At 36.1% G+C, this 21,508-nt stretch overlaps 1 protein-coding gene across 4 annotated transcripts in view; it reads right to left on the bottom strand.

The window, feature by feature from the left end:
- Positions 1 to 21,508, bottom strand: part of TTLL7 (tubulin tyrosine ligase like 7) — a 153,707-nt gene that overhangs the window by 44,879 nt on the left and 87,320 nt on the right. For all 4 annotated transcript variants that reach the window (XR_014015179.1, XM_081225766.1, XM_081225767.1 and 1 more), the window contains exons 11-14: positions 7,749 to 7,896; positions 7,592 to 7,665; positions 6,364 to 6,499; positions 2,246 to 2,332 (exon numbers count right to left, since the gene is read on the bottom strand). Coding sequence is in view for 3 of the 4 variants with exons in the window: in XM_081225766.1 (XP_081081892.1) it covers positions 2,246 to 2,332; positions 6,364 to 6,499; positions 7,592 to 7,665; positions 7,749 to 7,896 (445 nt within the window). In the remaining variant the exon portion in view is untranslated. The remainder of the gene's footprint in view (positions 1 to 2,245; positions 2,333 to 6,363; positions 6,500 to 7,591; positions 7,666 to 7,748; positions 7,897 to 21,508) is intronic.

The raw sequence follows: 21,508 nt of genomic DNA, 5'->3' as shown, positions 1-21,508 counted from the left end.
TGAATTCTGACGCAAACCATACCATTTATTTTTATGTCCAATTGTATTATGAACTGGCTAATATATTAAAATATATATAAATGGCATAAAGAATAATAAAACAAATACCAAGTACCTAGCACTTGGTTGAAGAACAATACTAATACTTTATGTGATATTATTTACATAGCTAATTAATACTTCTTAGATTCTCAAATAAGTGAAAAGTTATTTCTCCCAAGTTTAATTTAACCTTGATAACCTTCAATTATTCTACCAGTAAAGACACTGGAAATCAGTGTTTGACATGTGATAACAACCCTCTAAACAGGAAAGGCTGCTTTGAAGTTTGGCTCACTCTAGACCCTCAGTATACCTAAGGTTAGAAGTTATAAAAATACTTTTACTTCAGACTGATTATGCAGTTTTCAACACTTCAAAATATTTCTGGTGTTAATAACTATAGGAACTAACCAATTCATTTCATTTCAATGAATACATTGTTAGTTCCTACTATTTGCCTGGAATAAGAGGGGTTGAAAAATACACAGTGTGAATTCTGCCCTCTAGGAGGTTTTATTTTTATTTGGATGATAAGCCTTATTTGATGAAGCAAAGGAAAATATAAGACCGTAGAAGACTGACTTAGAGCCTTTGCATTTGCCAATCTGCCATGAATATTGTGCCCCCAGGTTGCCTCATATCTGGTTTGCCAAATTGCTAAATAATTAATATACAAAGTTTAGAGACTTTCCGATGTTTTCCAAAATGAAGCAATAACTCATGAAGGTATTCACTTTTACAGATACTGTTAAAAAATTTTGTTCCAAAGGAATTATCAACATCTTCTACAGTTCTTTGATATAGAATACATAATTCAGAAGAACAGTGCCTGACATTCAAGGTCTCTGGTCTTCATCAGATATGAATCTTTTACCAGGTTCATCTTGCACCAATTTACTCTCCAAGAATCTTCCACCTGAGTCATACCAAATTCCTTGTCATTTCTCCAACACCCTAGGCAGCATCATACCTCCATGTCTTTGCCTTTAATGTTCAATTCAAATGGCACTGCCTTTATGAAGCCATCCATAATCTACCAATCCCTTTCTTTTCTATGTTGCTGTAGCACTTCCCACTCCCTTAATTACAGTACTTGCCACAATATACCCTGGTTTTTGGTTCACCTATCTGCCCTTCCACTAGTCAGTGAGGTCCTTGTGGACACATTCAACAAATTTAATTAATGGTTTTGAGAACCTGCTAAGTGCCAGATGCTGTGCTAGGTGCTAGAGATGTAAAGATGAAATATACCCCCTATCCTCAAGGAACTTACAAGCTCATACTAAGGCAAGCATGCAAACAATTATTTGTGACAGCTGCTCTATAAAAGTGTCACTTGTGGTACAGCAATAGAAGGAGGGGACAGAAGATCTAAGTCCAACTAGGAGAATGAGGGAAGATTTCACAAAAGCAGCAATGGTTCATCTGGATTAGGAGGGGGGTCTCTAGTCAATCAAGCAATGAATCAATTATTCTTTTAATAGGCAAGCCTTCCAGGTGTATAGAAAAAGCATGAAAGCATGACAGAGAATGATGTATGTGAAGACATAGTAATAGTTCAGTATTGCTGAAATGTAAAGTGAAAAAAAGCAGAATGAAAAAACTTTCCAAGACTTTACAAATTCAACTCTTTCCTACTCTACTAGCAAGGACTTTGACATATAACAAAAGAACATGTGGATGTCATCACCACAGAGCAGATGAAGGTAAAGCAAACACCTGTCTATTTTTGCCAGCATGACAGCTTTCTATGTCTTCCTAGAAACTGTAACTATTTTTCGTTACAAAATTTCAATATTACCGTGCCATCAAAAGATGGGGCTCCCCATTGGGATCTCTGGAGTCATGATTTGCCTGATCTATAATGCTACACATCTCTGATAATTATATGTTTGGAGATAGGAAAACATAATACTGAGTATAGAATGAGGGTACCAGTTCTAGGTGCTGCTTGGCCCTGACTCACAGGGCTTTCACTAGATGAGGGAAAGAGTCAGAAAATGAGGAAAACTATCAAAACAAAACAAAGCTTCTCCTGAGTATAAGAAAGCATTATCTCCCCAATTCTATCTTCACTGGAAACACAGTCCACAGAGTTCCTTGAAAGTGGCATCAGTCATTCTCACAGTGAGAAATACGAAGGGAAAATCAGCTGTCCTTAGTAGAGTCTACTCTGATATTAAGGAAGATAAAGGTACTGCACCTTTGGTCCTCGAGACTTGGCAGTTTTGCCCATCAACTTTTCGTCATCAATTTCACATTGTTCCAGAAGATCCAAAATATCTTCCTCCTTAAAAAATATTTAATTAAAATCGTGATCACTAATGGATTCCAGAATTAATTAAAAGATTATTAATCTTGTGTACAACAAGGATTCCGAAAAGTATTTAACAAAGATTGCTCAGATCAAATGAGAAATAAAGGGTCATGGCAAACCCTCTTAAAGAAACTTTCACTAAAACCTGGCAATAAAAATAATACTTAGCTGAAATCTATTATGTATTGATTATCATAAACAAATATATCCTTATATTCTAGTATACTATTAAAATCTTAGAATACAATATTTCAATAAATTAGCCTATTGGACACTTTAAAATTTCTAAAAGTTCACTCTAATTTTTCCAGACCGCAATTTCATCAATCATTGCTGTATCAATTAGTGCAAAATAATATTACGACTGCAGACAGAACACTGATGATTGGCCTAATAGTTTCATTTAGAACAATCTAATGTTAGTATTTAGGTAATAGGCACAATTTAATGAAACTTTTAAATTTTTAACTCTTGCACACGAGTCTCTTTAGAACTTTATGAAAGGTTTTCACCCTATAGGCCTAACACCTTTTCTCATGCTCTTCTAGAGTCACTTTGAAGTCAAAGGGTAAAGTTATAAAAACATACACCCAAGTGGATGTTGAGCAAACCAGAGCAATAGGAGTACAACAGCTTTACTAAATGAAGTAGAGTTAACTGCTTTCATTGAGTTATTTATTCAACCTATAAAAATATCACAACTTCATTTATATATTTATGATTTATATCTGTGTTTCTTTTTTTTAAAAAAGGGTTTTAGAGAAACTAGAAATCTCACTGAGCAATGGAAATCTGTAAAATAGGTTACTCTTCATCCCAGTCTAAGATTTAGCTATTAAAATATCAAAAGACTCTTAACATAAAGTTTGATTAAACAATAATCCTACAAAGGATTCCAAAGACAGCAGCACAAGACAGTTAAAAAGTAAGGAGTTCTGCTTCTGCTTAGGAGAAAGAAGGTCATATAGACAGCATTTTCATCATAAGAGCTAAAAAAAGATGATAAACTAAATAATCATATATTTTAAGACATTAGAAAGCTGTGGATAAAAGTAGTGTAAAAAGAATTATACCAGAGAGGGAAAAGTTCTCCCTAGGGGAGCAGAGATAAGTGGCCACTTTCTACTTTATGTTCATTTGTCAGGTCTGGACGCAGATGAGCAGAGATTAGGTCTACAATAGAGAGATTCTGTGGGGGTAAATAGAATCCAATGGAGTTTTCAAAGGTCACATGGGCTACTGAGACATCTAGAAGAGCCCCACAGAGCTGGTTCTCTTCGCCTGCTGGGTCTTTCCAATAGCAATTTTAGTTGAGTATGTAGTAGAATAGGAGGATAGAGGCATGGATGGAAAACCAGAACTAGAGAGAAGCTCACGCATTGCAACAAAGAACCCGCGCTGCAACGAAAGATCCCGCATGCCTCAATGAAGACCCACGTGCTGCAACTAAGACCCACCGCAGCCAAAAAAATTAATTAATGAAATAAATAAATATAAAAAAAACAAATAAAACTCTATAACCATCACCTGTAGTGTACACATTATTTTCAAGTAGACTTGGACATTCACTAATATAAGTACCATATTGAGTTAAAGCAAGTCTCAATTTATTTTACAAGACTGAAATCAGAATATGTTTTCTAACACCAATAAACTAAACTAGAAACTTTACCAAAAATAAAACTAGAACTTTTTAAATGTATGGAAATTAAGCAACAAATTTCTAAGTAACCAAAATAAAAATCAAAAAATAATTTGAAATGCAGTTAGTAAAAATGCAATATATAAAAATGCTAGATTTAAGGGTAATATACAAAAATAATCAGGTGTTTACATCCTGGCAACAAATTAAAAATAAAAAAATTTACAAACAATATTACCAGCAACAGCAGCACAAACATCAAATACTTAAAAATAAATTTAAAGAAAGATGTGCAAAAACTATAAACTGAAAACTACCGACTGAGCAGAGTTATTAAAGATCCAAGTACATGGAGAGATATGACATATTAATGGATCGGAAGACTCAGTATTGTTAATTCCCCAGAAATTGTTCTGTAGATTCCTCAGTCCGAATTAAAATCCCAGCAGCCTTTTTTTGTAATTAAAAAAATTAATCAAAATTTAGAATCAAACTGATTCTAAAATTTGTATGAAAGCATAAAAGGACCTAGAAAAGCCAGAAGAGTTTTAAAAAGAATAAATTTGAGGACTCACACTACCTAGTTTTGACACTCATTATAAAACAACAGTAATGAAGACTGTGTGAGTGTTATATAAGAAGAGGCTCCCAGATCAATGGAAGGGGGCAGGCAAAGTGGTGACATTAAAACTAGATTTTGAAGAATCAAATTGAGACTTGAAGCCTATTTATTATGTGCCAAGGTACTTTAAACAGACTAATTAACCTCAATTTTATTTTCACAACCTGTCAAGTATAATGTATAATTTTAATTTTAATACTACTATTTTAGTGATCTGATTGATCAAATAGTTTAATGTAAGTTTACAAAATTAACATGTGGGGGAGCTGGAATTTGAATGTAGGTCTATCTGGCTCCAGAATCCTTAGGATTTCTAGGAGCAGAGTGATGGGAAGATGGAACAGAGGCTGCATCCAGAGGAGAGAGAAATGACATTATAGAACAGGTAGAGGAAAATGAACAAAGGTCTCTCACTGTCTGGGTCAGGAAAAACAAAAAGACCACAGAACATAATTCTAATGGTGGAAATACTTGCATATGTCAAAAGAGGGAAATTTAAAGGAAAAGAGCATTGGGGTATACAGTATTCCTCTGCTTCTGTCCCTTAGGCCTAGCCAGCTTGAAAATGGCTTTATATCCTCCTGTTGCAGAATTTTAGTGAAAAGACCATAGCAAAATCTATCTATAATAAACTTTATCATGATTTTTGAATCACTCAGTATAACAGGGTATCCAAGATACTGGAGGTATCACACTCTAGGGAGATTTCCAGTAATATAAAATATAGACAATTTTAATAGGTCTGTGTGATGGAATGAAGAACACAAGAAAGGGTAAGTATGTGAGTAAATATGAATACTTAGAAAAATATTAAAGACCACTGACTGTTTAGACAACAAATAAAAACTTATTTGTCCAATGGAACATTAGCAAGCATGATGCTAGCAGAGGCTAGATTAGTCCCTGCACTCTGGGCTTGTCCTCTTGAAATGCTCCATTTTGGAACCCTGAGCCATCGTATTAAGAGATCCAGTTACCCTCCTTACATGGTCATGTAGAGAGAAAGAGACACCCAGCCTGCTCCCCAGATGTTCAAGCTATCTCATCTGATGCACCAGACACAGGAGTGAAGCCTTCTTGGATTTCCATCCCCAGTTGAGTTGATAAATGCAAATATATGATTCACTCCAAGCTAGCTCAGCAGAAGAACCACTCAACTGAGCCCAGCCAAGACTGTGGAATAATGAGCAAATAAATGCAATGGCTTATTATACTGCAAAAGATAACTAACAGACCTTTTAGTAAGGCAAATAGATTACTCTGTGTGTGTGTTTCAATTACTTCTCATATGCCAGGTCTATGCAGTACCAGGAAAAAATTATTGTATAACGTTAGTTACAATCTAACTATGTAACAATATAGTTACATAGTTAACTATGTTGTTAACTATGTAACTCATAGGTATATCTCATTCTCAAACAATGAGAACATCACAAACCACTAGGTTATTTCAATCTATTTTTTTATTCAGTTATGTATACATAACTCTGTAATAAAACACTTATTACAATAGATTACAACATAATATCAACATTCTCTACTGCTTAACTTGTCTTGTTAAAAAACATCTTATTTATGAAATCATTTGGTTGGTTATGAAACATTCCCAACTGTTAAAATGGAAGGAACGTGCATCTTAAAAGTAAAATATTTTTATATGTGGAACTAAGATGGGTTGTTTATAAAGACATATTGTGTGGCTTTATTCTTTTTTTTCTTTATAAACATTCATTCCTTTACCTTCATCCTTTTCAATGGATTATTCATCTCTCGCTGGAATGAAGCTGCTCTTCCTGAAAGGAAGGTCTGAAAGGCAACAGCCAACAAATTTTCATACTTTTCAAGTAGTGTTTTATCTTCAGGAGGATAAATTCGCCTACAATAAAATCAGATAAACCAGCTTGTTTAAAAAAAGCTATCATAGCACAAGAGTTAAAGTCAACTACATAGATAATTCTTGACCATCTACTCTGTCAGTCACTTTACTAGGTGCTAGAAATAAAGATGAATATAGTTACAAGAAATCCATACATTTTCATTTGTTACCAATACAAATTGAAGTTTATCTAGAGAATTATCATTAAACAATGCAGTTCCAGAAGGCACAGTATAAAGGTTTGGTCAAGGGGAGGTGGTTGAAGAAGAATCGCAATTGGGCATATTGAGAAATATAGAACTTTACTGGAGAGAATTTAGGTGATGAGGGATAATTTGAGAAGTTATAGACTCAGTGTAATTATTGATGTATACAAGAATGTAGGGATTAATCCTAATGATCTTTTGAGGGGTGGTGGAATTTGTCTCTCTGGTGGAGAGATTAGGTAGACGTAGGGTGAGAGGAATGTGTTCTCATCATCACTGTTGATAGTGTTAAGTCTGGAAAGAACATCTTACCAGGAATGCGGGAAGCTCTATGACGTCAAATCCTCCTAATTCTGCTGAGTCAGTGTCAAAGCTTGGGAGGAGGGGTTGTCTTTCCAAGAACACAAAGAGCTTAGGGGGGTCCCCTTTTCTCCTGTCAAAGGTGATACTGTGGAGGAGGTCCAGTTCTGTACAGTCCAAACCCCTTTCTATTGTCTCATACCTGCCTCCTCCAAACATTTTCACTATTTGCCTGGTTCCTGATATATTTGAACTTAAAACAAAGTACAGCAACCACTCTGAACTGACAGAAAGAGTACTAAGAGACCTGAAATCTGACTTTTTCAAAATAGTATATTATAATTAAATAAGGTCACATGATAACATCAGCCGGAAAAGACTTCATACAACCCCCCCAGAAGCTCTCCCCAAGTCTGAACCATCTACTTGCTAACTATCTTTTCTTTCTGGAAATAAATTAAACAAAAAGCACTTTCTCAGAATGAAATAAACAGTGCTTAAAATAAGCTTAAAAGTTAAAAAATGCAGGCACTTCTGTTTTGACACTTCACTTCTTCAATCTATTAAAAAACAAAAGCACAGTTACCTGTAATTCCCCATGTGTCGATTTTCATGTTCTTCTTTTGAGATCTGCTTCCGTACCTGAGCAAGTCTCTCCTTCTAGAAATGAAGAAATTTTACAAATAAAACCTGACATGAATTATGCAATTCAAATTGCAGGTACATTGTTAAATTTTTCATACCAACTCTTCTTTCCGCCTCTCCAACTGATGTCTCTGCTGTTCTGAGTCTGAGGAACCCGGTAAAAGCCTTTTGATTGAATTTTGACCATAAAGCCTCCTTTGAGCCTCAGCTTTTTGTTTAGCCAAGTTTCTCCTTTTATCACTGGTCCTAAAATATAGAACACAAGAGCATATTCAAGAATTCAAATAAGCTCTAACCGTATCCCTGTGAGAATCAGCAGAAGAGGGGACCCAGTGGGGATAAGAATCAGTTTTTATTAAATTTATATATTCACAGGTTATATTCACCTAGTCATTCATCAAATATGGATCTCCATACAGTAAATAGAAGTTCTGAAGGTAACAAGATAAAATGGAGACAGTATAGCAACTTACTAGCAATACAACCTTAGGTCAATTAACTGCTGGGTCTGTTTTCCCATCCATTACATGCTAACAATATCATTTCCCTCCTAGAGTTCTTATAAAGATTAAAATGGGGTAACATTAATAGGTCCTTAATAAATGTTGTTTCCTTTCTCTTCCTTCAACCAATGCCCTTTATATTTAAGCATTCTCACTTATACTGACCACTCTTCAGCATATTTTCAATTCAGATTGAAATCTCAGCCTAACAGTCATTGCTGAATTGAAAGCATCTGCATAGTCTTTCTCATTTTTGCCCAACAATGCAAATTTACTCATAGCGGTATGATTTTTATTAGAAAATTCCTGTTGTAAGAGTGCTTTCCTCTGAAATTGTATTCTCTCTCTTCCCTCCCATGTAGCTGGTATGATCAGATAAGCCTGAGGTCTCTTCTCTCTCCCTCCGACTTACACTCTTATATAACAATCTTAAAGATCTAGCAGGAACAGGTTGGACTCTAGAGAAAAAAGGAAAGGCAAAGCCAATTTTTCCCTCAACCATAGCAAAAAATAGAGTCCTTATTCTTGAGTTTACATTTCCATGCCTTGCAATGTCATTAGCCTGGTAGGGCTCAGATGAAGGTGTAAACCAAAGGAAAGGGTACAAGGAGGCCATCTGGCCAGCTTCTAGTGTGGAGAGGTAAAAGACATGCTTAAGTTTACAGTTGGTCCCATTCTATTCAATAAGGGATTGCACTGAGAATACTGGGCCAAGGCCCTAGATAATAGAAAGTGTTATTTTGCCTCAAGTATGCACCACCTCACAACTTGAACTTGCAAGGGTGTTAGGAAACTGATCTATTATCTTTCATAACAACATTACAGTTTGAGTGGCAGGAGTTCAACAAGTGAACAGGATAGAAGGAATAATTTGAGAAAAGGAATAAACATGTCCAGGAAATTGTAAGTCATTTAGAATGTCTGGAGCTATGGGTGAATGCAGGAAACTCAGCTAATTAAAGCCTTCTAGCTTTAATACTAGGTTACTGAGTCTCAAATTGAATTTCAGGCAATGAGGGAGGGGAGAGAGTGAGTTTTAAAAGGAGAAGGGAATAATTATATTTGCAGGTTTTAAACGTTATGCCTTGGCAGCAGAAGCAAGAAGAACTACAATCCTGCAGCCTGTGGAAAGAAAACCACATTCACAGAAAGACAGACAAAAAGAAAAGGCAGAGGACTATGTACCAGATGAAGGAATAAGATAAAACCCCAGAAAAACAACTATATGAAGTGGAGATAGGCAACCTTCCAGGAAAAGAATTCAGAATAATGATAGTGAAGATGATCCAGGACCTTGGAAAAAGAATGGAGGCAAAGTTCGAGGAGAGGCAAGAAATGTTCAACAAAGACCTAGAAGAAGTAAAGAACAAACACCTTGAAGAATTAAAGAACAAATGAAATACACTACAAATGAAAAATACACTAGAAGGAATCAATAGCAGAATAACTGAGGCAGAAGAACGGATAAGTGACCTGGAAGACAGAATGGTGGAATTCACTGTTGTGGAACAGAATAAAGAAAAAAGAATTAAAAGAAATGAAGACAGCCTAAGAGACCTCTGGGACAACATTAAAAACACCAACATTCACATTATAGGGGTCCCAGAAGGAGAAGAGAGAGGGAAAGGACACAAGAAAATATTGGAAGACATTATAGTCGAAAACTTCCTAACATGGGAAAGGAAATAGCCACCAAAGTCCAGGAAGTGCAGAGAATCCCAGGCAGGATAACCCCAAGGAGAAACACACTGAGACACAGAGTAAGCAAACTGACAAAAATTAAAGACAAAGAAAATTATTAAAAGTAACAAGGGAAAAATGACAAATAACATACCACGGAACTAGCTGATTTCTCAGCAGAAACTCTACAAGCCAGAAGGGAGTGGCATGATATATTTAAAGTGATGAAAGGGAAGAAACTACAACCAAGATTACTCTATCCGGCAAGCATCTCATTCAGATTCAATGGAGAAATCAAAAGTTTTACAGACAAGCAAACGCTAAGAGAATTCAGCACCACCAAACCAGCTCTACAACAAATGGTAAAGGAACTTTTCTAAGTGGGAAACACAAGAGAAGAAAAAGGATTTACAAAAACAAACCCAAAACAATTGAGAAAATGGTCACAGGAACATACATATGGATAATTATCTTAAATGTGAATGGATTAAATGCTCCCACCAAAAGACACAGGCTCACTGAATGGTTACAAAAACAAGACCCATATATATGCTGTCTACAAGAGACCCACTCCAGACCTAGGGACACATACAGACTGAAAGTGAGGGGATGGAAATGGATTTCCATGCAAATGGAAATCAAAAGAAAGCTGGAATAGCAATACTCATATCAGATAAAATAGATTTTAAAATAAAAAATGTTACAAGAGACAAGGAAGGACACTACATAATGATCAAGGGATCAATCCAAAAAGAAGACATAAGAATTATAAATATATATGTACCCAACATAGGAGCACGATACATAAGGCAACTGCTAACAGCTATAAAAGAGGAAATCGACAGTAACATAGTAATAGTGGGGGACATGAACACCTCACTTACACCAACGAACAGGTCATCCAGACAGAAAATTAATAAGGAAACACAAGCTTTAAATGACACAATAGACCAGATAGATTTATTTGATATTTATAGGACATTCCATCCAAAATCAGCAGACTACACTTTCTTCCCAAGTGCACACGGAATATTCTCCAAGATAGATCACATCTTGGGTCACAAATCAAGCCTCAGTAAGTTTAAGAAAATTGAAATCATATCAAGCATCTTTTCTGACCACAATGTTATGAGATTAGAAATAAATTACAGGGGAAAAAAATGTAAAAAGCACAAACACATGGAGGCTACACAATATGTTACTAAATAACCAAGAGATCACTGAAGAAATCAAAGAGGAAATCAAAAAATACCTAGACACAAATGACAATGAAAACACAATGACCCAAACCTATTCGATGCAGGAAAAGCAGTCCTAAGAGGGAAGTTTATAGCAATACAATCATACCTCAGGAAACAAGAAAAATCTCAAATAAGCTATCTAACCTTACACCTAAAGGAACGAGAGAAAGAAGAACAAATAAAACCCAAATTTACTAGAAGAAAAGAAATCGTAAAGATCAGAGAAGAAAACAATAAAATAGAAACAAAGAAAATAATAGCAAAAATCAATAAAACTAAAGGCTGGTTCTTTGAGAAGATAAACAAATTGATAAACCTTTAGCCAGACTTATCAAGAAAAAGAGGGAGAGGACTCAAATCAATAAGATTAGAAATGAAAAAAGAGAAGTTACAACAGACACCATGGAAATACAAAGCCTCATAAGAGACTACTACAATCAACTCTTCGCCAATAAAATGAACAACCTGGAAGAAATGGACAAATTCTTAGAAAACCACAACCTTTGAAAATGAACCAGGAAGAAATAGAAAATATGAACAGACCAATCACAAGCACTGAAATTGAAACTGTGATTAAAAATCTTCCAACAGGGCTTCCCTGGTGGCACAGTGGTTGAGAGTCCGCCTGCCAATGCAGGGGACACGGGTTCATGCCCCAGTCTGGGAAGATCCCACATGCTGCGGAGCAGCTGGGCCCGTGAGCCATGGCTGCTGAGCCTGCATGTCTGGAGCCTGTGCTCCGCAATGGGAGAGGCCACAACAGTGAGAGGCCCACATACCGAAAAAAAAAAAAATCTTCCAACAAACAAAAGTCCAGGACCAGATGGCTTCACAGGTGAATTCTATCAAACATTTAGAGAAGAGCTGACACTCATCCTTCTCAAACTCTTCCAAAAAACTGCAGAGGAAGGAACACTCCCAAACTCATTCTATGAGGCCACCATCACCCTGATACCAGAACCAGACAAAGGTACTACAAAAAAAGAAAATTACAGACCAATATCACTGATGAAAATAGATGCAAAAATCCTCAACAAAATACTAGCAATCAGAATCCAACAACACATTAAAAGGATCATACACCATAAGGAAGTGGGATTTGTCCCAGGGATGCAAGGATTCTTCAATATACGCAAATCAATCAATGTGATACACCATATTAACAAACTGAAGAATAAAAACCCTATGATAATCTCAATAGATGCAGAAAAAGCTTTTGACAAAATTCAAGACCCATTTATGATAAAAACTGTCCAGAAAGTGGGTATAGAGGGAAACTACCTCAACATTATAAAGGCCATATTCTTGGATTGGAAGAATCATTATTGTGAAACTGACTATGCTACCCAAAGCAATCTACAGATTCAATACAATACCTATCAAATTCCCCATGGCATTTTTTACAGAACTAGAACAAAAAAGTCTTAAGATTTGTATGGAGACGCAACAGACCCTGAAGAGCCAAAGCAACCTTGACGGAAAAAAAACAGAGCTGGAGGAATCAGACTCCCTGACTTCAGACTATACTACAAAACTACAGTAATCAAGACAATATGGTACTGACACAAAAGCAGAAATATAGATCAATGGAACAGGATAGAAAGCCCAGAGATAAACCCATGCACCTATGGTCAACTAATCTATGACAAAGGAGGCAAGGATATACAATGGAGAAAAGACAGTCTCTTTAATAAATTGTGCTGGGAAAACAGGACAGCTACATGTAAAAGAATGAAATCAGAACACTCCCTAAAACCATACACAAAAATAAACTCAAAATGGATTAAAGACCTAAATGTAGGACTGGACACTACAAAACTCTTAGAGGAAAATATAGGCAGAACACTATGACATAATTCACAGGAAGATCCTTTTTGACCCACCTCCTAAAGAAATGGAAATAAAACCAAAAATAAACAAATGGGACCTAATGAAACTTAAAAGCTTTTGCATAGCAAAGGAAACCATAAACAAGACAAAAAGACAACCTTCAGAATGGGAGAAAATATTTGCAAACAAATCAATGGACAAAGGATTAATCTCCAAAATATATAAACAGCACATGCAGCTCAGTATTAAAAAAAACAAACAATCCAATCCAAAAATGGGCAGAAGACCTAAACAGACATTTCTGCAGAGAACACATACAGATGTCCAAGAGCCACGTGAAAAGCTGCTCAACATCACTAATTATTAGAGAGTTGTAACTGCAAAACTACAATGAGGTATCACCTCACACCAGTTAGAATGGGCATCATCAGAAAATCTATAAACAACAAATGCTAGAGAGGGTGTGGATAAAAGGGAACTCTCTTGCACTGTTGGTGGGAATGTAAATTATACAGCCACTATGAAGAACAGCATGGAGGTTCCTTAAAAAACTAAAAATAGAATTACCATACGACCCAGCAACCCCACTACTGGGCATATACCCAGAGAAGCCCATAATTCAAAAAGAGTCATATATCACAATGTTCATTGCAGCGCTATTTACAATAGCCAGGTCATGGAAGCAACTTAAATGCCCATTGGCAGACGAATGGATAAAGAAGATGTGGTACATTTATACAATGGAATATTACTCAGCCATAAAAAGGAACTAAATTGGGTCATTTGGAACTAAATTGGGTCATTTGTAGAGATGTGGATGGACCTAGAGACTGTCTAAGTCAGAAAAAGAAAAACAAATATCGTATATTAACACATATATGTGGAATGTAGAAAAATGGTACAGATGAACCAGTTTGCAAGGCAGAAATAAAGACACAGATGTAGAGAGAGAACAAACATATGGACACCAAGCAGGGAAAGTGGGGGTGGGTGGTGGTGGGATGAATTGGGCGATTGGGATTGACATATATACACTAATATGTGTAAAACTGATAACTAATAAGAACCTGCTGTATAAAAATAAGTAAATCAAAATAAAAAAAAAAGATTATCCCTTGGCAATATGTACAGTGGCTTAGAAGTGGATGAGAAAAGAAGCAGGCTGTTAAGATAGTCTATGGTCTGAATGTTTGTGCCCCCCCACAAAACGCATATGTTGAAATCTTAACTCCCAAAGGTGATGATATTAGTACATGGGGCCTCTGGGAGGTGATTAGGCCATGAGGGTGGAGCTCCCTTGAAAGGGATTAGTGACCTTATAAAAGAGACTCCTGAGACCTTCCTAGACCCTTCTGTCATGTGATGATACAATAAGAAGTATGTGACCCAGAAGCAGGCCTCACTCAACCATGCTGGCACCCTAATCTTGAACCACCACCCTACAGAACCATGAGAAATAAATCTCTGTTTTTTATAACCTATTAAGTCTATGGTATTTTGTTATAGCAGCCCTAACAAATTAAAACAAATGGAATGCTATTTCATTAGCAAATATAAAATATGACAGCCTGGACCAGGGAAGCAGCAGTCAGATTAGAAAATAAGTAAAGATCCGAAGGGTTATTTTAGAGGAAGAATGAATGACTTTGGTGATTAATTATTATTATTAATTAGATGTGAGGAGTAACAAAAAGGGCTGAACTTGAGATGGCAAGCAGATTTCTGATTTTAGTGACTGGATGATTGAGAATATCATTTTTCCAATGGTAAATACTAAATCTGGCTGAGTTTCCTTTGTTTAGGGAAAGGGGAAATGTGGTTTAGGTAGCTCTTAACTTTTAATTTTTTTGATATTCCATTTTATGTAGAACAATCATTTCTATTTACCATACAATTTAAAGGAAGGAGAGGAGAGAAAAGGGGAATAGAAATGAAAAGAATAGAGAAGACCAAACAGTTGGTAAGAAAAAAAATGTAAGAGAGGAAGGAAAAATGAAATGACAGAAAAGAGGAAGGGAGAATAAAAAAAAAAGGATTGAGAATATTATGAGAATGTTGTGAAAGAAATGAACATAGAGCTATATGCACCTTCACAGCAAATACAGCACTCACAGACAAGGACACTGACACACACACAGCTCAAGAACATACCTATAAAGAAGAGTAACAGAAATAAGCTCACAAAGAAGTTCCTTTGGACACAGTGAGAAACAAAGAAAAGCCAATCACACCCAGACATTTTCTCTAGATGACTGCTCCCATATTCTGGCCTTGAGAAATACTGCCATTCTAAAAACTGTGTTTGGATTCCTATAAATATAGGTATAAATCAGCACTAATGACTCTTAGTCCACAATAAAAATTTAACCAGAGACCAAAGGATCTCCATTCACTTAGCATTGTAATCAGCATTTTTCTGTTCAGCTGTATCCACACACTGTCCTAAGAAGTTTTGTTTACAGTTTCTGGAGCTCTTTCCACTACTCATTACCCTGTGATTCCATACAAGGGATTTCTCTTTCTAATCAGCTGGCTTTGCACACTCAAGCTCCTGTAATATGGAATCCCTGGAAGTTCTATGAACATCCTGTGCTTGCCTCACTTCCTTATCTTACCACAAGGAGTTACCTTGGAATGAAATGTCCTTCCCCTACCCTTGTCTTCCAACCTAAATTTTATTTAGTACTCACTATATGCTAGTTCTAGATATGGCCCTGGGAATACAAGGATGAATAGACAGAGACATTGCCCTCAAGTGTCAGCAATGGCATGTGAATAAATACATGGAGTACAATGGATGCTATTTAAAAAGTGATAGTAAGTAGGGTGATGGCACAAGGGAGGAAGTAAACCACTTTGCCTCAGCAAAAGCTTCAAATAGGAAGTCAGGCCTGTGCTAGGGACTTAAGGATGAGTTGACAAAAATGTGGTATATGCATGCAATGGAATATTATTTGGCCTTAAAAGGGAAGGAAATTCTGACACATGCTACAACATGGATGAACGCTGAAGACATTATGCTAAGTTAAATAAGGCAGTCACAAAAGAGCAAATACTGTATGATTCTACTTATATGAGGCACCTAGGCAAATTCATAAAGACAGAAAGTGGAATGGTGCTTGCCAGGGGCTGGTGGCAGGGGGAAATGGGGAGTTGTTTAATGGGTACAGAATTTCAGTTTCACACAATGAAGAAAGGTCCAGAGAAGGATGGTGGTAATGGTTGCATAATAATGTGAATGTAGTTATTGCCACTGAATTGCACACTTAAAAATGGTTACAATAGTGAAGTTTAAGTATATTTTACCACGATTTTTAAAAATGAATCAACATTCACCAGAGGAACAAAGCTAAGATAAAATTTAAATAAGAATACACACAAAACCATGAACATGTGAAACAGCATCACACCAGAGTTCTTAGAAAAATTAATTCTAAGTCAGGGAAAAGAGAAGAACAAAAAGTGATCAGACTGGCGAGATATGCAAGGGCCAGATCAAAAGAAGTCTTGTGTCTAAAGATCAAAAACACTTTGTAGGCAATGTTTAAGCTTTATTTGATAGTGTGGAAACAATCTGAGCAGAATATTAGAGTTTATAAATATCTCTTTAAATGTTGGCATCACTCAGGCTCTGCCCTTGTCCCACTTAACTTCTCAATATATAACTCCAACTGTATGTTCTCATCCACTGGATTCAACAGCAATCTATACACAGATTTCAATCACATAGATGTCTCTATCCCCTGGAGCCCTGTATATCAAATCTCCCACTTAACAATTCTGCCTGGGTGTCTCAAAGCACTTCAAAATCAACATGTTTAAAACTGAATTATCTCTCATTTCTACCTTCTCCCATCACTTCTAAGCCTGTTTCTTGCCTTAAAGCTCTATCTAAATAAATGACATACTGTCAAATAAGTCATCCAAGCCAGAAACCAAGACTTTGAACTCCCAGCACCTACCCCTATAGTAGCGGGCACTCAATAAACACTTGTTAAATGATTTGCAGAGCAACAGAGTGGACACTGCAAAACGGGGTGAAGGTTAGTGCTGAACCAAGGAAGGAAACCAATAAAATAGCCAAGGAGAGAAATGAGAAGTCCCTAAACTTGAAAAGGAATCTAAGAAATTAAGCGGAAGTCATACATTTGACAGAGCTACTTAAACAATATATATGCCAAAACATGTATAGGCATATTGCTTAAATAATCTAAAATACTTGATATACTTGTATAAGCTAAATAAAATTTTCCCATTCTACATTTCTTTCCTTTCTATTCATTTCCTTTAGAATAACTGAAATATCAGTAGAATTTAGGCAAATCATTCTTTGATCATATAAAAGAAGGGGCCATATGAAAATTTCTGAACAAGTTTATATGTCAATCTTTGTTTAATAATGCCTTCCACATAAATCTACTTCTCAATCAGGCATCTGCTACATGCTTGAAAACATTTCAAATGAATAAATTGCTTGGAAGTATCCCACAACTCTTTAAGAGTTCTTGAGATGACAATTAGAAAAAAGTGAGATCATAAAATTCCTGAGCTTAAATGACCTCAGAGGTCCTTTAATCTAATACCCTAAATGCTATTTGTTTTTTTTTTTTTCACACACACACTGTATTTTATTTTTACAAGAGATAAATAAACTGACACCAAGCATTGTAAGTGGGTGACCACAACAAAAGCAACAATGATTGCAATTACCAAACACAAAACATACTCATACTATGTCACAATACTGACATTCAGTCCAGTAATCCTCCACTGTAACAGCTCCTTTACTTTGCAGTGAAAATTCATTTGTATATTTTTTGCCTCTGAGTCCTTGTGGGATTTTTTTTTTAATCAAATAGAAAGTCACAAAAATTATAATCATCCTCATCAGTTCACTCAGTCCCATGTAATTAATTTTTTAATCTTGATTTTTGTTAGCACTTTTATGAATTCATCAGTTTTCCATTAGAGTTCTGAAAATGCTTATTCATTCAGTTCAGCAGTATAGTCAGTTACCAGAAACCTGTACTTGTCAGAGCCTTTTCCATGAATTCCTTGAAGATGAAACCCTTTTATAGGAACATTTTTGCAAAAGCATCAGAGTACACCCAGAACTGTCTGTAAATGACAAAAGACTTAAAAATGACCACGGTTAAGATTTGATGAAAGTTCATAATAATGCAATTGACAAGGAAATTTAGTTATTTCTGAGATATACATTTTAAAGTAATAACTAGAATTATGACTTATAACGTTATACCAGAACATATAAGATTTTTAGAAATTTAATGTAATGGATGAAACATTTATATTAACATATTTCCATACAAATAACCCAAAGAAAGTTTAGTACTAGTTGTTTCTTTTTGTTTGGTTGGTTGGTTTTTTTATACTGCAGGTTCTTATTAGTCACCAATTTTATACACATCAGTGTATACATATCAATCCCAATCGCCCAATTCAGCACACCACCATCCCCACCCCACCGCGGTTTTGCCCCCTTGGTGTCCATACATTTGTTTTCTACATCTGTGTCTCAACTTCTGACCTGCAAACCGGTTCATCTATACCATTTTTCTAGGTTCCACATACATGCGTTAATATACAATATTTGTTTTTCTCTTTCTGAGGTACTTCACTCTGTATGACACTCTTTAGATGCATCCACGTCTAAAAAAAAGACTCAATTTCGTTCCTTTTTATGGGTGACTAATATTCCATTGTATATATGTACCACATCTTCTGTATCCATTCATCTGTCGATGGGCATTTAGGTTGCTTCCATGACCTGGCTATTGTAAATAGTGCTGCAATAAACATTGGGGTGCATGTGTCTTTTTGAATGATAGTTTTCTCTGGGTATATGCCCAGTAGTGGGATTGCTGGATCATATGGTAATTCTATTTTTAGATTTTTAAGGAACCTCCATACTGTTCTCCATAGTGGCTGTATCAATTTATATTCCCACCAACAGTGCAAGAGGGCTCCCTTTTCTCCACACCCTCTCCAGCATTTGTTGCTTGTAGATATTCTGATGATGCCCATTCTAACTGGTCAGAGGTGATACCTCATTGTAGTTTTGATTTGCATTTCTCTAATAATTAGTGATGTTGAGCAGTTTTCATGTGCTTCTTGGCCATCTGTATGTCTTCTTTGCAGAAATGTCTATTTAGGTCTTCTGCCCATTTTTGGATTGGGTTGTTTGTTTCTTTAATATTGACCTGCATGAGCTGTTTATATATTTTGGAAATTAATCCTTTGTCCGTTGATTCATTTGCAAATATTTTCTCCCATTCTGATGGTTGTCTTTTCATCTTGTTTATAGTCTCCTTTGTTGTGCAAAAGCTTTGAAGTTTCATTAGGTCCCATTTGTTTATTTTTGTTTTTATTTCCATTACTCTAGGAGGTGGATCAAAAATGATCTTGCTGTGATTTATGTCAAAGGGTGTTCTTCCAATGCTTTCCTCTAAGAGTTTTATAGCGTGGGGTCTTACGTTTAGGTCTCTAATCCATTTTGACTTTATTTTTGTGTATGGTGTTAGGGAGTGTTCTAATTTCATTCTTTTACATGTAGCTGTCCAGTTTTCCCAGCACCACTTATTGAAGAGACTGTCTTTTCTCCATTGTATATCCTTGCCTCCTTTGTCATAGATGAGTTGATCATAGGTGCATGGGTTTATCTCTGGGCTTCCTATCTTGTTCGATAGATCTATGTTTCTGTTTTTGTGCCAGTACCATATTGTCTTGATTACTATAGCTTTGTAGTATAGTCTGAAGTCAGAGAGTCTGATTCCTCCTGCTCTTCTTTTTTCCTTCAAGACTACTTTGGCTATTCGGGGTCTTTTGTGTCTTCATACAAATTTTAAGATGATTTGTTCTAGTTCCATAAAAAAATGCCATTGGTAATTTGATAGGGATTGCATTGAATCTGTAGATTGCTTTGGGTAGTATAGTTATTTTCACAATATTGATTATTCCAATCCAAGAACATGGTATATCTCTCCGTCTGTTGGTATCATCTTTAATTTCTTTCATCAGTGTCTTATAGTGTCCTGCATAGAGGTCTTTTGTCTCCCTAGGGAGGTTTATTCCTAGGTATTATATTCTTTTTTGTTGCAATGGTAAATGGGAGTGTTTCCATAATTTCTCTTTCAGATTTTTCATCATTAGTGTATAGGAATGCAAGAGATTTCTGTGCATTAATTTTGTATACTGCAACTTTACCAAATTCATTGATTAGCTCTAGTAGTTTTCTGGTGGCATCTTTAGGATTCTTTATGTATAGTATCATGTCATCTGCAAACAGTGACAGTTATACTTATTCTTTTCCAATTTGTATTCCTTTTATTTCTTTTTCTTCTCTGATTGCCATGGCTAGGACTTCCAAAACTATGTTGAATAATAGTGGTGAGAGTGGACATCCTTGTCTCATTCCTGATCTTAGAGGAAATGCTTTCAGTGTTTCACCATTGAGAATGATGTTTGCTGTGGGTTTGTCGTATATGGCCTTTATTATGTTGAGGTAGGTTCCCTCTATGCCCACTTTCTGGAGAGTTTTTATCATAAATGGGTGTTGAATTTTGTCAAAAACTTTTTCTGCATCTATTGAGATGATCATATGGTTTGTTTGTTTGTTTTGCAGTACGCGGGCCTCTCACTGCTGTGGCCTCTCCCGTTGTGGAGCATAGGCTCCGGACGCGCAGGCTAAGCAGCCATGGCTCACGGGCCCAGCCGCTCCGAGGCATGTGGGATCTTCCTGGACCGGGGCACAAACCCATGTCCCCTGCATCGGTAGGTGGACTCCCAACCACTACGCCACCTGGGAAGCCCCAAGATGATCATATGATTTTTATTCTTCAATTTGTTAACATAGTGTACCACACTGATTGATTTGCATATATTGAAGAATCCTTGCATCCCTGGGATAAACCCCACTTGATCATGGTATAATATGATCCTTTTAATGTGTTGTTGGATTCTGTTTGCTAGTATTTTGTTGAGGATTTTTGCATCTAAATTCATCAGTGATATTGATCTGTAATTTTCTTTTTTTGTAGTATCTTTGGTTTTGGTATCAGGGTGATTGTGGCCTCAAAGAATGAGTTTGGGAGTGTTCCTTCGTCCGCAATTTGTTGGAAGAGTTTGAGAAGGATGGGTGTTAGCTCTTCTCTAAATGTTTGATAGAATTCACCTGTGAAGCCATCTGGTCCTGGACTTTTGTTTGTTGGAAGATTTTTAATCACAGTTTCAATTTCATTACTTGTGATTGGTCGGTTCATATTTTCTGTTTCTTCCTGGTTCAATCTTGGAAGGTTATACCTTTCTAAGAATTTGTCCATTTCTTCCACGTTGTCCATTTTATTGGCCTAGAGTTGCTTGTAGTAGTCTCTTAGGATGCTTTGTATTTCTGTGGTGTCTGTTGTAACTTCTCCTTTTTCATTTCTAATTTTATTGATTTGAGTCCTCTCCCTCTTTTTCTTCATGAGTCTGGCTAATGGTTTATCAGTTTTGTTTATCTTTTCAAAGAACCAGATTTTAGTTTTATTGATCTTTGCTATTGTTTACTTTGTTCCTATTTCATTTATTTCTGCTCTGGTCTTTACG

This window comes from Mesoplodon bidens (assembly GCF_964165515.1).
Source record: "Mesoplodon bidens genome assembly, chromosome: 2".
Lineage (NCBI taxonomy): Eukaryota > Metazoa > Chordata > Mammalia > Artiodactyla > Ziphiidae > Mesoplodon > Mesoplodon bidens.
This window is presented reverse-complemented; position numbering and strand designations above follow the sequence as displayed.